The following is a 16,242-nucleotide window of genomic DNA, read 5'->3' on the forward strand; positions in this document are numbered from 1 at the left end:
ACTCCACGTTTTCTGAGAACTGGAGGCGTGTATAACTGCATGAGCCCGAGGTCGGAGCCGAATCTTGACCGGACGCATTGTTTCTTAGTGGTCGGGAAGACGGTCTTCCCAAAATTCCTGTCGTGAGCCCTGCGTACCCATGGAATATCAATATGGCCTCTGTAAGCAACCCCGCCACTCCACAGCCCCTGCCGGGCTGGCCTGGCAAGCCTGCTGTCTGGGAAAGAGTCCCTTTCAAGGTCTCCCACGGACATAGCACGGTGTGGAAGCACAACTAAAGTAAAGGCTGTGGAGCGCGGGGAAAGAGCTCATCCCAGGTTTGAAATCGAGGATAACCGGGCTTCACAATGAGGCGGCCACGAAGACGAAAAGACGGGCTTGGTCGTTCTGGTAGCTGGCTAGCTCGCTCTCTGTTTATTAGCACGATCGTATCGCCTCGATGTGCACACTTCACGTATCAGACATCCATACTTCATGAGACTGCAAATAAAGAGACCTGGAGACTGTGCAGAGTGGGGCCAGGCCAGAGCCGGGTCCTCCCCGGCCCTCGGCGGGTGTGTCGGGTATTTACCAGTGAATTGTTTCTTCCCTCATTCCACCTTCATCTGTCGTGGCCATGGAGCAGCTGGGAACTAATGCTGGGAAACAGACTCAGAGTAGAGATGGTCTGTTCACAGTCTGGGTGTGGCTCACACCGCTGCTTTTGCTGCAGGCCGGTGATTGTCTCGGCCTGTGGGGCCTCTCGTGGACGAGGGAAGAGCCGTGCCCGTTAACCAACCATTCTCTCTCTTCCTTCTGGAACAATATCAGTCTGGAGTCAGATGCTTAACTTGAGCCACAACAGCATCTGTCACCAAGCAAAGTTTGTAAAGGCCAAGTGTTTTGTTGTCTTTTGTTTGTTTGTTTTCCTTTTGCCAGTCCTGGGGCTTGAATTCAGGACCTGGGCACTGTCCTTGAGCTTTCTCAAGGCTCAGCGCTCTACCACTGGAGCCACAGCACCACTTCTGGTTTTTTCTGTATATGTGGTACCAAGAAATCGAACCCAGGGCTTCATGCATGCTAGGCCAGCACTCTACCACTCCCATGCTCCCGGCCCAAACCAAGTGTTTCTGTTAAGGTTCTCAGCTTCGTGAGCAAAAGCCAAGCATAACGATAGAATTTGTCCTCTGCTTATCACAGTGCTCAGTTCTTACACCAGCTGTGTGTGTGCTCTGAGTGCACAAGCCAACTTTCTGGGGACTTTGGAGAGTACAAAACCCAGGCCAAAATAAGTGTAGTACACGTGTTCGTCTCTGTACACGTATGTTCAGGGGCACGAGTTGGCACGGGACCGGGAACACGTGAGAACATCACCTGTGGACTGCATCTGGAGTGCCCGACCCGGTCCACAGAGGAGGCACAACTGCCTCCTTCCCGGGTCCCGAGCCTAGATGAAACGAAGACAAGAAGGATGAGCAGGAAAGAGCAGAGCCCCCGTCCCGAGACTCACCCTGCTTCCCTCCTCTCCCGCCCCAGCTGAGGGCTGAGCCTTCTCCTCCGTGCAGGGGCGCCCCCGCCCCTCCCACCTCCTCACACCCACTGGCCAGGGTGCACCCGGATGGCGAGTCCCTCCACAACACCGGACACACCCGCTGACCGGGACAGTGAAGCGTGAGTCCCGGCACATTGCTCTCCCCAAAGACCTCAGCCCTTGGCATTCTGCGCCTGAGCCACAAGGAGCTGCACAGACCTGCAGTTGGCCCAGGCCTCCGGGCCTCAGCTGGCTTGTGGGAATGAAAGCATGGCACCCTGAACCAGGACTCCATCTGCTGACTGAGCTCATCCTGGGTGCCTGTGTGCGTGTGTGTGCGTGTGTGTGTGTGTGTGTGTGTGTCTGTCTGTCTGTCTGTCTGTCTGTCTGTCTGTCTTTCCTGCTGGATTTTGGACCTAGCACCGTGCCATCCCTGTGGCAGAATGCCATCCATAGTTCCCGAACTGAATTCCACACAAAGTGGTCTTTTCCGCATTACTGGATGCATTACTGGAGGGTTGGGGGTGAAGGTCCAGTGGGTCGCTGCTTGGATGACCACTGTCACTCTCCACAATCCGAACATAGCGTTCGGGCAGCCAGCGGGCATCATTTTCTTCCACAGCGGGGTCCTCCGCCTTCGTCCCAGATTTTCAGGGTCCCTGTTCGGGCGCCAGTTGCCGGAGCCAGCCGGCAGCAAACCAGGGTTCCTGGATTGGGATTCCTGAAATAGGGGCAAGGACGTTGTGTAGGTCCAAGGTCAGGTCCAAGGTCATTGATCCCACAGCATCTGAGCCGTGAGCTGGGCTCCTGGAGGTCGGCTACGTGTCAGCCCCACGCCAGGCACCAGGGTCTCGGCCCAACGCTCCACTGGTCATAAGGAAAGCTGCCCCTCCACTTGCATTCTGCACTGACCACCTCTGTTTTGTCTCTTTGCCCTCCACCCCAGGTCCCGGCGTGCCCAGAGTGACTGTACACAACACCACGGACAAGAAAAGTAAGTGCTGCCTCTCCTAACTCTTCCCAAACCCTGAAAAGTCCAGCCCACATCTCCTAAGCAGAGGCCCAGAGACACGCCGGCTTCTGCAGCTCAGAGTAGCCCTGGCCAATGCATGTGCTGAGACACTGTAGTGAAAGTCAAGGTCAGCAACGCAGCAGGAGGGCCTGCAAATGCCTTCCTGCACCTTCCCGTGCCCCCGCCTCTGCTCTTGGTTGGAAGTACTCTGCGCGGAGCCCCGGGGCTGAGTGGGGAACGCTGGACTCTCCTACAGACTATTGCAGTCCTCTGGCTGAGAACACTGCGGGTCACGGAGCCTTGGGCCATGTCCGAGGCTGGCTGTCTGGCCAGCTGGGCTCCACAGAGATGGCCAGGACACAGCACGTGGCTAGAGGAGGTTTGAAGACGTGGTTTAGGACATCTTAACAGGTGTCAGGACTAACAGGCTAGAGTTGAGCCATGGGGCTCAGCTCCAACCACAGCAAAGACAACTGGGGTCGGTGAGCAGAGGGGACAGAACTCCTGAGAAGGGACACCGGAGGCCGGGGAGGGGGCCGGATTCCTGCTGAATACAGGCCATAGACTTAGTACCGGGGGAGGACTTGGTCAGACATCAAATGGTCAGAACTTCCTGACTAAGCTGACCTGCAGGATGCGTGCTAAGACTGGATGGTTAAAATTTTAGGACCACATGAGGCCAGAAATCCTAGCTCAGTACCAGAGTGCTTGTCAAGCATGTTCAAGGTACCGACTGACTTCCTGATATTTATGAACTGTTTCCCCTTCTTAAAAGAAAACAATGATTCACACCTGTAACCCCAGCTACTCAGGAGGTTGAGATCTGAGGATAGTGGTTCAAAGCCACCCCAGGCAGGAAAGCCTGTGAATCCCTTGTTTCCAATTACCAAAAAGCTAAGTGGAACTGTGGCCCAAGTGGTAGAGTCTCAACACACACACACACACACACACACACACACACACACACACACACACACACACACACACAAATGAAAAAATATGCTGTTGGGCCGAGAATTTTGCCTAGTGGTAGAGTGCCTGCCTAGCATGCATGAAGACCCGGGTTCGATTCCTCCATACCACATACATAGACAAAAGCCAGAAGTGGTGCTGAGGCTCCAGTGGTAGAGCTCTAGCCTTGAGAAAGTCCAAGGACAGTGCTCAGGCCCTGAGCCCAAGCCCAGGACTGGAAAAAAGAAAAAGAAAGAAAGAAAAAAAATCTGCAGTGAGAACTAAAGATGTCAGCCTCCAGGCTTCGGCGCTGCACAAGTTCTCTCAGTTGCCACCCTGGGAGCAGGGAGGAGCTCACGACTTCCAGGTAGTTTTGCTACTGCCTCTGATATATAATGATTCCAGATCCAAAAATTCTTTTTGTTAACCAAAAACCTGTCTCTAGGCTTTTAAATGTGAGACCTGGCTCTTTGGACCAAAACCACTTGCTTAACAACTCCCCCCTGCTCCTCGGGGAGATGCTGTCACTCACTCATCAGGGGACCAAACCCTCAGAGCCCTCTCTAGAAGTGGGGCCCCATGGTGTATATTTTATTTTATTTTATTTTCTACCAGTCCTGGGCTTGAGCTCAGGGCCTGAGCACTGTCCTTGGACTTTCTCAAGGCTAGAGCTCTACCACTTGAGCTTCAGCACCACTTCCGGCTTTTATCTATGTATGTGGTACCGAGGAATCGAACCTGGGTCTTCATGCATGCTAGGCAAGCACTTTAACCACTAGGCCAAACTCCCGGCCGGCATGGTGTATATTTTAATACCTTTATAAGAACCGTGAGCGGAGCCTCTAGAGCATGACGACCTGTCTGTCCTGCCGCCTTTGGAAGGCTGAGGCAGGTGGATCGAGAGTTCGAGGCCAGCCTAGTCTACATAGGAAGATGCTCCCTCACAAGAGAAGGAAGGAGAGGCTCTAGACACAGAGCACTGCCATAGCCTGTGAGGAAGGCGTGACAGGCAAGCGTCCACTGAGTTCACAGATGGGGAATCCAGGCGTGGGGGTGAGTGGGCTGGTTGCGAAGACATGGCTTCTCGCTGTTCAAGAGAAGATCCTTTCAATGAGAGGAAAAGGAAAGTAAGCGAAGAAGAAGCAGAAGGAGGAGGAGGAGGAGGAGGAGGAGGAGGAGGAGGAGGAGGAGGAAGGGGAGGAGGAATAGGAGGAGGAGGAGGAGGAAGGGGAGGAGGAATAGGAAGAGGAGGAGGAGGAAGGGGAGGAGGAATAGGAGGAGGAGGAGGAGGAGGAGGAAGGGGAGGAGGAATAGGAGGAGGAGGAGGAGGAGGAGGAAGGGGAGGAGGAGAGGAGGCACAGGAATGGCAAGAAGCGCGAAAGGATTAGGAAAGAGCCAGACGCCGGCCGTGTCAGTCAGTGAACACCAGTGCTGTGCGTGGGGTCCGGGGCTGCCCGTGGGCCTCCAGCGCTGCCTGCGAGGCCTGGGGGTCTTCCTGTGCCTGGTGTCCATCACCTCCCAGAGTGGGACAGCCTTGACAAAGAGGTTTTGTGTGGGGGCTGTGTGTGTCACGCCGCCCGGACCCCTGCAGGGAGGGGGCATCCTGTTCAGGGCACGGCTGGTGGCGTCAAAGCTGTCCTCCTGCGAGGAGTCCACAGCATGCCCGGCCCTCAGCCAGGCAGCAGAGCCGAGTCAGGGCGGCACGGCCTTCTACGGCCTTCAGGCCCAGGGAAGGCTCAGCTCAGTTGCATTCATTCCTGATTGAAGCAGCTCCTGGAAGCCACTGGGGAGGGGGGGGGAAGAAGGGAGGGGAGAAGAGGAAAGAAGACAAGTGTGGACCTAGGGTCACTCGAGTGCCTACCTGGTGTTGCACGACGTGCTTAGCTCCAGTCAGAACAGGGGCACCAGGGAAAGACGGAGCTGAGCACACCGGCTCGCCCTTTCCTCCTAGCTGCTCAGGAGGCCGCAGTCTGGGGATGGCAGTTCATAGCCAGCCTGGCAGGAATGTGGGTGAGAATCTCACCTCCCCTTATCCAGCAAAATGCCAGAAGCGGGGATTTGACGCGAGAGGTAGAGCACCAACATGGGTGGAGAAGCAGAGTCAGCTCCCAGGCCCTGAGTTCAGGCCCCAGTAGACCTTCATATGCGGCTATGAAACATACGTGAATTCAGTGTTCACACGCAGCTCCTTGTCAAGATGCCTCATGATGAGTGAAAAATTACAGCGGAAGCTGGAAGTGGTTCTCATCCCAGCCGTTTCAGCAAGGCACCCGGCAGGTCCGGCACCAGGGCGCCCAGGGCCTCCCCACTGCCACCCGGAATGTGCTCGTCTCCGCCTGCTCCCCTATGGCTCCCCTCGGGAGGACGGGGGCCTGCAGTCAGGCATGGAGAGGCCACTGCTGGCCAAGCGGTGGGATCCCTTGACTGGCCGCTGAGCGGCTGTGTTGTGCCCCGGGGACACAGAGGACAGACGTCGCCAGAGCCCGGACATCAGGCGGTGGAGCGGCTGGAGCGGGCTGAGCGCCTGCCTCTCTCCAGCCCCTCAGTGCAGGCTGGAGCTGCTGTTGCAGGATGCATTCTCGTTTCCTTCTCTCCATTCCCAACCCCAAAGTGACCCGGGAATAGCTGACATTTCCCCCTCAGAAAATCTTCTCTACGAACAGAGCCCGTGGGGCATTCGCAGATGTGACTCTGAATTATGCAAAAGATATTTCCTTAAGAATGCAATTATGATTGGAACCAAAGTCTACTCGTTTTTGGTGCCAGAGCCCTCACCCAACTTAGGAATGGCACCGAACATCAACAAAGCCACCAGGAATCTGTGGCTGCTTCAAGCTCCGTGTGTGAAAAGGAACACGGCTGGGACACCAGCTGCTGACACGGCAGGGGTAGTCTGGATCCGGGTGTGACTTGCAGGGTGGCTCTGCCTCTTCTTGGAGAAAGACAGCTGGCTTCCACGGCCACTGGGGCAAGTCCTCATCGCACAGTGCTCCTGGACGCGGGAACTCAACTCCAGGCTCCCTGGTGTGCAGCCTGGACCACAGGGAGCAGAGGAAGAGCTAGAGCCCCTCCCTGCAGCCCAGGCACCAGACTGACCATGGTCACGTGACCTAGAGTTGTCTGCAGCCCACAGCTTTGTCAAGTAAATTATTTCTTCATTGGCTTAAATATTTACATGGGATGTATTTCCAGCATCTACCAAAATCTTCAAGATAAAATCCTGCGTCCACCTCTGGAATCTAAATATCACAGCAGATCTTTTCCTCCCATCAGCCACTTGGACAAGTTGGATCTGTCACCGACACGTCTGCAACAAGCTCTCTGTCTGCATTTCGCTTCCTTTTCCTCCTCAAACTGCAGCTCTCTCTGCACCTGCAGCCCCGTGCCCCACCCTGGGGTCCTCGCATGGGGTCTTATATGTCCTGTGGCTTCTCCACATCAGAACCCCACAATGCACCCGCAATGATCAGCCTCAGGAGGTGGCCATGTCCCTCAGTGCCTGGGGGGAACTGTGCACCGCAGGTTTGTGCAGGAGACCCAAGCGGGTGCTTGAACAAAACGCCCAGACTCTTCATGAACACAACCTCAAGAGTCCCAATCCTCCCTGTGAAAACCAGCGACCAACGCAAGGCCACACAAGTCAGGGGACGGGCGTGGACACACACAGCCGTGAGACAGAGGGGAGGACCAGCTCCACAAACCCCTGGGTGATGTGTGGCCCAGGAGGAGTGTGCACCCGCCCCAGGAGCGTTCATGGCGCGGCACCTTTGAGGCGGTGATGCCAGGGTGAGCTGGCTATGTTCTGCCTCAGGCAGCACTGGTGGCGGGCAGGGTGGCATGGGCTGCTGCCCCTCTGTACCCCACTGGTACAGGCCACTCCCCACGCTCACCGCCTCCCACTGTGCCAGCCGTCCCTCCCTGCACACTGGTTGGGGCTAGAGAGGACCAAAGGGCCACACTTCTCCCCTGAATCCTGCCTTCAGAGGGCTCTGTGCCACACGGGCTCCCGCTGGAAAAGCCCGGAGCGCAGGGCCGAGAGAGGACCTGCGGAGGTGGGCAACCGTGGGACCTGGCTAGACCTAGCCTTGGGCTGGACTGAACCAGGCGCACGGCACAGCAGGAACCATCCGCTGGGGAGTGTGAGCACGGCGCAGAGGGCACATGAAAAGGAAGCTGGAAGGCAGCAGGAGGAGAACATCGCGGCCAGCGGATGGCCAGGGCAGCAGGAGACCCGGACAGGCCCGCCCTGCCCCTCAGCAGAAGCCAGCCACCGCATCCCCGCTTATAGAGACGGAGCAGAGCGGCCGGCCCCCCGGTCTTCGGCCGGTGAGCTGCCCCGTGACTTCCGTCCAGCTCCTGGCACCACTTGTCCAGGGCTGGGCATGTTGATTCCAGCAATTCCCTTGCCCAGGGCCATCTGGAAGCCGGTCTGGGAGCAGCCCAGGCCGCGCAGCCAGGGGCGGGGCCCCGGGGCAGGCCTTCGTCTCTGTGGGCTTGCAGTGTCCAGATCTGATAATAGCTAATTCCACCAAATATTAGAGGGGCTCACATTTAATTAAGGAGTGGCCATGTGCATGCTCCAGACTGGAGGTCCCCGCTGCCCTGAAGTCAAAGGCAGAGTCCTCCGGGAAACGCAGTCTCTCCTTATTTCTCTGCTGGGCTCCAGCTCTCTTTGAATGCAATTATGGGAACAAATAAAATGGCTTAACTCAACTCCCCTGTGAGACCACCAGCTCTCTGCTGATAAAACGGGTTGTGTGGGCAATCATTAAATGAGAAATCTAATATTTAACTAAATGTAATAGTCTCTTGCTTCGGTGCTTCTCTGTGAAGGGAGGGATTTCAATAGGTGGGAGGGAGCTATTCAGATGGATCCCACACCCTGGGCAAGCCATCAGAACAGCCTGTGCCCCACACAATGCCAGAACACCCCAGTTTGGGCATTGATAAGGGGGTGTTTGCAGTGAGGCTGTATCCTTGGCAGCTCTGGGCAGGCCTGGCTCCCCCCACCCCAGTCACCACACCTCGTGCCCTGCCTGAAGCCTCTCCTTCTTGCAGGCCATCTCCTGCTCCCAGAGCCAAGGGCACAGGCGGTGCACAGGAGGTTAGGGTCTATGTCAGCCAGCCGGAGGGGTCTGGCCAGTCTGCTTGGAAACTCAGCAGTCCAAATCCACCCTGCTCCCTGCACGCTCGTCCAGCTCCAGTCCTCACAGGCCCCAGGCTGGGGCTGACCGACAGCTGTGCGGGCACAGCAGACCTGCAGTGAGTGGCTTCGACCAGGGATAGCCTCGTAAGACCCAGGCGCTGGACCCTTGCCATAAGCTTCATTCTAGGCATATCAGCCCCGACACTAAAATCACATCATATGTATTCATTCCATAAGCCTTGGAGGATCCAGTGCGGATCTGCTAGACACTTGCTTTGGTTTGTGCTGGTTTGCTTTGTGTGTGACATTGGTAATCAGCTATCAGCATCCTCAATGCCCGACACTCTGGAAACTCCCGAGAGCCTTGGACTCTCTGAGACATCCAGGATCTCTGTGTCTGCTGATTTCCTTCCAGACTTTCTTGAGGCCAAGGCCAAGGGCCATGTGAAGAACAAAGACAACGATGAGGGCAGAGATCTGGCTTCATTTCTACAGCACTGCTGGACTCGAATGCACAGAGCCTCCCAGGAGGCTGGAAACTCATTCATTGCATTTTAACTCTGGGAGGGGCAGAACACGATGCCCAGCGGGGAGGGGGTGCGGCCACCCAGGCACAATGCATCCATTTGGTGTTAAATGTTTCCGGAGAGGTGCACAGGGTCCCTCAGGCAGGGTGGCACCTTCCCTTTGAGGAGATGACATTGGATGAAGCAGAAGTCAGCAACGGTGGTTTGAAGCCTAGAGAGAAGCAAGTGACAATGCCAGAGCTAGTAGAGAGCATACAAGACAGAAAACCTCGCTCTTTCAAAGTTGGGGGGCTTCAATGCAGACTTCCAGCCTCTGCGTGGGACTTGAAAGTGGATAATGAATGAATTCCTCTCTGTAGTGGTGCTGTGTGCTCTGAGCGGGGTACAGGCCAGAGGGCACCCATGCTCACTGAGTAAGTAGATCTGTCAGGACCATGGCATCAAGCAGGCTCAGAGAGAGAGAGAGGCTCAGCCTTCAGCCTTCAGACTCCCCTAGGCTGTTCCAGCTCAGACCCCCTCCCTGACACCACGATCACGCTGCCCCTTCTGGCCTTCTTCCTGGAGCTCCCCTGCACTGGGGGTTTAGACCCACATGGTATGATCTAACATCAGGATTTTTAAAACCCTGCCTACCAGAAAGCTAGTTTCCTTCCTCTGACTGTACCTTTTTTTCTTAAATCACAACCGAACATTTCCAGTGGCTCACACCTGAAATCCTAGCTACTCAGGAGGCTGAGATCTGAAGATCTCAGTTAGAAACCAACCTAGGCAGGAATGTTTGTGAAATTCTTATCTCTAGTTAACCACCAAAAAGGCAGATGTGAAGGTATGGAGAAAGTTGTAGGGTGCCAGCTTTGAGTGAAAAAAGGCTGAGTGAGAGATGATGTCCTTTAACACACACCTGCAATCATTTTCTGTCCCTCATCAGCTCATCTCAAGCACAGGGACGCGTCGTCGTCTTCTTCCTTAACTTTGCTGTTCCTGCTTGTGTGGCCAGGGCAGCCAGGGTTCCTGGGATGCTGGTCTTACCCACACAGGACTCTCTCTGCTGGGATCTTCTTGTCACCTCCAGCACTCATCTGTCCACAGCTTTACCTGGAAGGGAGGCATCATTATAAGGGTCCGTGACACTGTAACGTTACCTCCTTCTTTAAAGCATTGCTTTGATGTGTTGTGCTTCTGGATCTTTACCTGTGCCCAGAGTCCTAATGTTTCCCCTTCTCTTTCCTGTAAGTTTCTTGGTTTCTGGTCTTGGGTTGAGGTTTTTGCTCCATTCTGAACTGATGTGGTACAAAATGATATACAAAGATCTAGTTTTAGTTTTCCACATGTGGGTATCCAGTTTTGCCAGCACCATTTGTTAAAGAGGCTGTCTTTCTTCTAGCCTATGTTTTTGGCTCCCTTATCAGTTATTAGATGGTTGTAGGTATTTTCTGGGTCTTCTCTTTTATTGGTTCTCCAGCCTGTTTTGTGGCAGTGCCAAGCTATTTTCATTACTACAGCTCTGTAATAGTTTGACGTTTGGTGTTGTCATTTCTCCAGTACTGTTCTGCCCTCTAAGGCTTGCTTTTGCTTCTCAGGGTTTTTTGTGGCTCTACCTCATCCATCCATGTGAAAGGATGATATTGTACTATTTATTCATATGGAAACAGAAAGACTTAGAGAAAATTACATGGAGGGAAGCAATCCAAACCCAGAGCAACACAGGTGGCGTGGTTTCCTTCGTCTGTGAGAGCTAGACTGTGAACACATTTGCTGGCATGCAAGTGTTTACAAATGAATTAGCTGAAGTGTGGTAGAGTCTATAGAGAGCTCAAAAACATAATTTTTTGTGGAACAACCAAGTCATGGCAAGAAACACCAGGAAATGGCTACTTGCAAGAGACTGGTGGAGCCAAGGGGAGAAGGGCAGAGAGGTGACGGGGCAACAGGGAGAAAATGCCGTCAATAGCTCATGATATACGCCACACGACGGTGAAAAGCAAGGAGAGGGGTGGGGCCGAAGGGTGAGACAGGAGAAGCTGCTGTGTTCATAAACTGCCTTGTCAAATGGAAACTCCTCTACAGCTACTTAAACAAAACAAAATGTTGAACGCATTCCCCAATTCTAGCTCTCTGAGGACTGAGACAAGCAAACCCAGACTTCTTAGGATGGAAACTCATTTCATAAGGAACCTCAAGCCAGCCCTCACCTGTGGGATTAGTGAGAAGGGACCACAAAAGTCTCTGCTGTTTCTGGCGGATCAGATGGGAAACTTGTAGGAATGGAAGACAGTAAGCCAGGAGGGGACTTCTTCCGACTGCTGCAGTTCAGAATGGAGGTGTGTGTGAACTGGTATAGCAGTGAAGACCCTGGGCAGGGTCTCCCAGGCCCCAGCACAGCGGAGCCAGTCCACCACGTGTCAAGTGTGGCTTGTGGGACTTAACTGTCCATGAAAACCATCACCAAGTCAAGGTTTCCAGCCTTGTGTTCAAGATTGAACAAAGAAATCCAAGACTGTTCATAGGGAGTCATTTAATAAATGTACCAACATCGGGTTCCCTCCCCTCCTCTCTTAATTTCCTGATTATTACGTCCATTGTACTGAATTTGTCCCCACAGACGCCTAGTGTCGGTCCTTCTAAAATGAACAGTCTGGAGATGGGTCCTGCCAAAAACCTTCCCCTGCCAGTGGGAGGAAGGCACGGAGGGGTAGAGAAGTGGCCCGATGGAGGAGGAGAGCTCTGCTCACAGAGTCAGGGCTCTCGGCTGCCTGACTGGAGCCGGCTGCTGGCTGGGCCTCCTGATCAGTGGACGGCAGTGACCAGGCCCCTCTAGGACAGGGCGGGGCCTGTGCCAATGCACACAGGACCCACAGGGTTCAGTAGCCACCCAGAACCCTCATCAGGACATTGCTTTCTCCCTTCCAGAACTCTTTGACCTGGAAACCAATGAGCATGTGCAGAAGGCCATCAGTGACCGGCAGATGCCCAAGATAGAATTCAAGAAAATCGAGATCGATGACTACAGTGAGTGCTCCTTCCCCCCCCCCCCCCCGGCTTTCCAGAACAGCTCCGGCTCTGCCCAGCCTCTGGCTATGAAGCCTCGCTCTGCCCACCGCGAGGATCAAGGAACTCCAGGCAGAGCAGAGCTTCCCGTGGTTTAGGAGGCTCCAAGACCAACTCCTGCCTCTAGAAAACTTGTCGTCGTCCTCTAGTGCAGGACTCCAGCCCCCTCCTTAGATGCCAACAGGGCACAGTGGGGGTCTCCTAATAGCCTAGTGAGTGACCCCCTCCCCCTGCACGAGGCACCGAGGACCCCAGGGCTGGGAAAGGCTGGAAGCTCCTCTGCCCGGCCAGGGTTCACCGTCCTCCACGCCAGTTCACCCAGCCAGCCCTGGAGTCCTTAGCCCTCAGAAAGAGCCATCCTCACTGCCGTCCAGGCTTCTGTGTCCCTGCCATGGCGGTGTCTGCTGGGGTGCTATGTACTGTTGCCCCAGTCCCTCACTCAGAGCCCACGGGGCAGGGTCTCAAGGGTGAGCCGGTGAGCCGTAGTCTCTGCCCCACAGGGGTGCGTTACCTGGCCCACAGTTCCTGCTAGAGTCTGTGCAGGACAGGAGGAGCCAGGCTGGGGGGAAGAATGGGAAGCCTGGGTGACAGAGCTGTGCCCCTTACTAGGAAGGTACCATCCTTGCCATCTCTGCCCCGTTCTGTTCAGGGGTGAGTGGCTTGTCGCCAGGGCCGGTGGGCCCTGGAACGTGAAGCTGGCAGCCACCTTTCCCCAGGGACTCCTCTCCACGGCTGCTTTCTCCCCCAATCTCTCCACCCGCCCCTCCTGGACCTTCCCAAACCCAGTGTCATCCCCTCCCCTCCAGAGCTGCAGAAAGGCCTCTTCCTGGAGACCCCAGGTCCCCTGGCCCTGCATCCGTGACCCAGCTCTGCTGGAAGCAAAGGAGATGCTCAGGTCCCCCATCTGTCCCTGAAGCTGCAGTCCCCACAACCCTGAGCCAGGCGGGGGTACAGGGAAGTCCCACTGAGGTCCAGCTTTGGGTTTCCACTGCTGCTGCTAGAGGCTCTGGTTGCCTGGGAAAGGAGATCACAGATGTGAGTCGGCCAGGCGGCCCTTCCCGGGACCTGCCACTTCTCCCAGCTTCTATGGCTGTGTAAGCCATGGAGTCCAGTGCCTGCTTCTCTCTCTGTCAGCCCCTGGGCCGTCGATCTCATTTGCAGGGTGTTAAGGTTCAGCCCCGGTCAGCAATGAGAAGCTATGGGCAAGGCGGCCTCTCCTGGGTTCGCCTGCTTGGTAACCGTGCTGAAAAGCCATGAGTGCCGACTTCGTGGCTGTGTCTGTGGTACTCTGGACTATAGTTAACGTCAGTAAACACATTCTAGTTTGATGGCGAAGCTGGTTTGGGGGGTGCGCAGGGAAATCACAGGACAATTCTTCCAGGCTAGCTTGGCCCTTGTCCATCCTCCGCGTCTCAGGCCCAACATCCAGGCCAGAACCGGGCCGCACCAACCTCGCCCCCAGTCCCGTCCCGGCAGGCCTGCCTGGCCCACACACCCCAGCTCATTCCTCCCTCGGCTGCCATCCCTCGGTCCCCTTCCTCTAGCCCACGAGGTCCAGTCAGCCCGCATTTGGCCCACAGCGCCATACTTCGCTGCTTCCTGAAGCCCTCCGGCCATCTGTGCGGAGCTCTGCGGCTGGCCAGCAGGGGGGACAGGCCTGCTGCGCTGTCCTGTGCAACGCTGCATTTACACTTCAGACCAGCCTCTGGGGCTCAGAAGGGTAGGGGACATGCCTAGAGTCGCAGGGAGCCCATCACGAAGTTAAAGGCCCAGTCACCTTTCTTTCTCCTCCTCCGGGGCCCCCACGGCAGTCCCGGCCCAGTGGACGAGGGCACGGCACCCCTGACCAGGCTGCCCTCCGTCTCTCCCCAGGCCTGCCCCTGCAGATCCTGAAGCCCGCCACTTTCACGGACACCACCCACTACCCGCTGCTCCTTGTGGTGTAAGTACCATGTCCCTTCTCAGGGGCCTCCATGGCGACTCAGAGACAAGGGGAAGAAGGAGTTCTAAGCCTTTAAGGCAAGGGAAGCGGCGGCAGTGATGCTGTCCAGACTTAGCGCCGTGCCCTAAGCCACCCAAACTCGGAGACACTTCAGCTCCTCTGCGGAGTGCAGGCTCTTGGCCGACATGGAGGTGAGGGAGGGTACGGAGACATGACTCCCTGCTCTTCCCCAGGCAGCTCCAGCACAGCCTGCATCCAGGACAGAGAGTCCAGGTGGGGGTCAGACATTGTCCAGACACAGCAAGGCGAGCTCCGAAGGGTCCCCGGGGCAGGCAGGAGACGGGTCCGAGAACAGGTGAAGGATGGCCAGAGCCTTCCACAGCCGGCCTCTCACTGCAAGGGTCCTGTGGCGCCTCTGGAGACTGCTACACAGAGTCCTCAGGCCACCAGTGCTGTAGGCTCTCCCTCCCTTACTTAGCTGGCCTCTGAGTGATGGTAAAAAGTGGCTGACAAATGCCTGGAAGAAGCCAGGTCTGCATGGCTGGGTCACCCTTCCTACCCTCTCTCCCCCTTTCCCTCTTCCTCTCTCTCTCTCTCTCTCTCTCTCTCTCTCTCTCTCTCTCTCTCTCTCTCTCTCTCTCTCTCTCTGTGTCTCCATCTCCATCTCCTTCCCTCTCTCCCTCTCCCTTCCTCACCCTTTCTTTCCCTCTCCCTTTCTCTTTCTCCCTCTCTCCTGTCTCTGTCTCTGTCTCTGTCTGTCTCTGTCTCTCTCTGTCTCTGTCTCTCTCTCTCTCTGTCTCTCTCTCTCTCTCTCCACACTGCTTCCTTTCTCCAGTGCTAAGCCCAGCTCTCACCACATTCTAAAAGATACAGACTTCCCAGAAGCTTTCCCCTGTGCTCTGACCTCTCCCCTCACCATCTCCTTTCCCTTCAGAAGTCAGCATGGTGGAGTTTGGGAAAGGTGAGGGTGGCTGGTCTTCAGGGCATGCAGGTAGCAGCTGCAGACATTTAACCACGGTGTACTCACTAGCCAGCATGTCAGGTGGCCTTTGCGTTTGCTTGTTTCTGGACATGACCTCACATGTGGCCACGGGAGATTTGAGGACCCCAAAGAGATATAGAAAGTGCAGGCTTAAAACAAGAGTCCAAAACAAAACCTAACTTCATTTAGAGTAAAATCATCACAGGACAGACTCCGGCCTGGACCTGGCTGCACTTCCCTGCCCCCCACGCCACCGCCTTGCCCCTGCCCACAGTCCTCACTGCCATGCCTACAAGGCCAGGTACTGGGTTGGTGACCAGACAGCGATCCATCCCAGGTTCTTGGCATCCTGAACAAGACTTGATTAGAACAGACAAGTTAGCCTGTCACGGTGGCTCACGCCTGTAATCCTAGCCACAAGAAGGCTGGGATCCAGGATCATGGTTCAAAGCCAGCCTGAGCACTAAACTCCATGAGACTCTGGCACTGTGGCTCAAGGGGTAGGATGGTATCCTTGAGCTAAAAAGCTCAGGAACAGCATCCAGGCCAAGGGGTAGGGTAGTAGCCTTGAGCTAAAGAGCTCAGGGACCACACCCAGAAAGAAAGAAAGAAAATACACACACACACACACACACACACACACATATGCACACACACGCATATGCACACACACGCACATATGCACACATACACGTAATGAGAATACAGGGTCACAGACATGAAAGTGGGACCAGCACGTGGGAGCACGTCCATCCGTGGAGGCAGGACCCCGAGACACGGGCCATTTCGTCCAAGTTGGGCTGGGGCAAGGCCAGAAGGGCCCTTCCACAAGAGGACAGGTCTGAGTGGAAGGGGTGCCTTCCCACAATGCACTGTGGTACACTGGCATGAATGCTACGCAGTGCAGACGCATGAGGCCCTCAGGAGTTTCTCCTCCAGGTTCACCTGAGGACAGCCAAGCTCAGGGCTGCACAGGCGCTATGCAAGGGGAAGTCAAGGTCGCTGACAAAGCATCCTTAACACAGATGTGGCCGCCTCTGTGGGCCCTCGGGACACTTCCCGTGTGCTTGTGGGTGCTTGGGAGCAGGGAGTGAGGGGAGGTCATGTCTGACCCTCAGGCAGGA

General features: G+C 55.6%; 1 protein-coding gene across 1 annotated transcript in view; it reads left to right on the forward strand.

Annotated features, from left to right (window-relative positions):
• Dpp6 (dipeptidyl peptidase like 6) overlaps positions 1 to 16,242 on the forward strand; it is a 498,824-nt gene that overhangs the window by 468,075 nt on the left and 14,507 nt on the right. The window contains exons 17-19 of the mRNA XM_090333593.1: positions 2,457 to 2,504; positions 12,057 to 12,155; positions 14,067 to 14,136. Of these exons, the coding sequence (XP_090189719.1) occupies positions 2,457 to 2,504; positions 12,057 to 12,155; positions 14,067 to 14,136 (217 nt within the window). The remainder of the gene's footprint in view (positions 1 to 2,456; positions 2,505 to 12,056; positions 12,156 to 14,066; positions 14,137 to 16,242) is intronic.

This window comes from Megascapheus bottae, chromosome 5 (assembly GCF_031878675.1).
Source record: "Megascapheus bottae isolate mThoBot1 chromosome 5, mThoBot2.hap1, whole genome shotgun sequence".
Classification (NCBI taxonomy): Eukaryota; Metazoa; Chordata; class Mammalia; order Rodentia; family Geomyidae; genus Megascapheus; species Megascapheus bottae.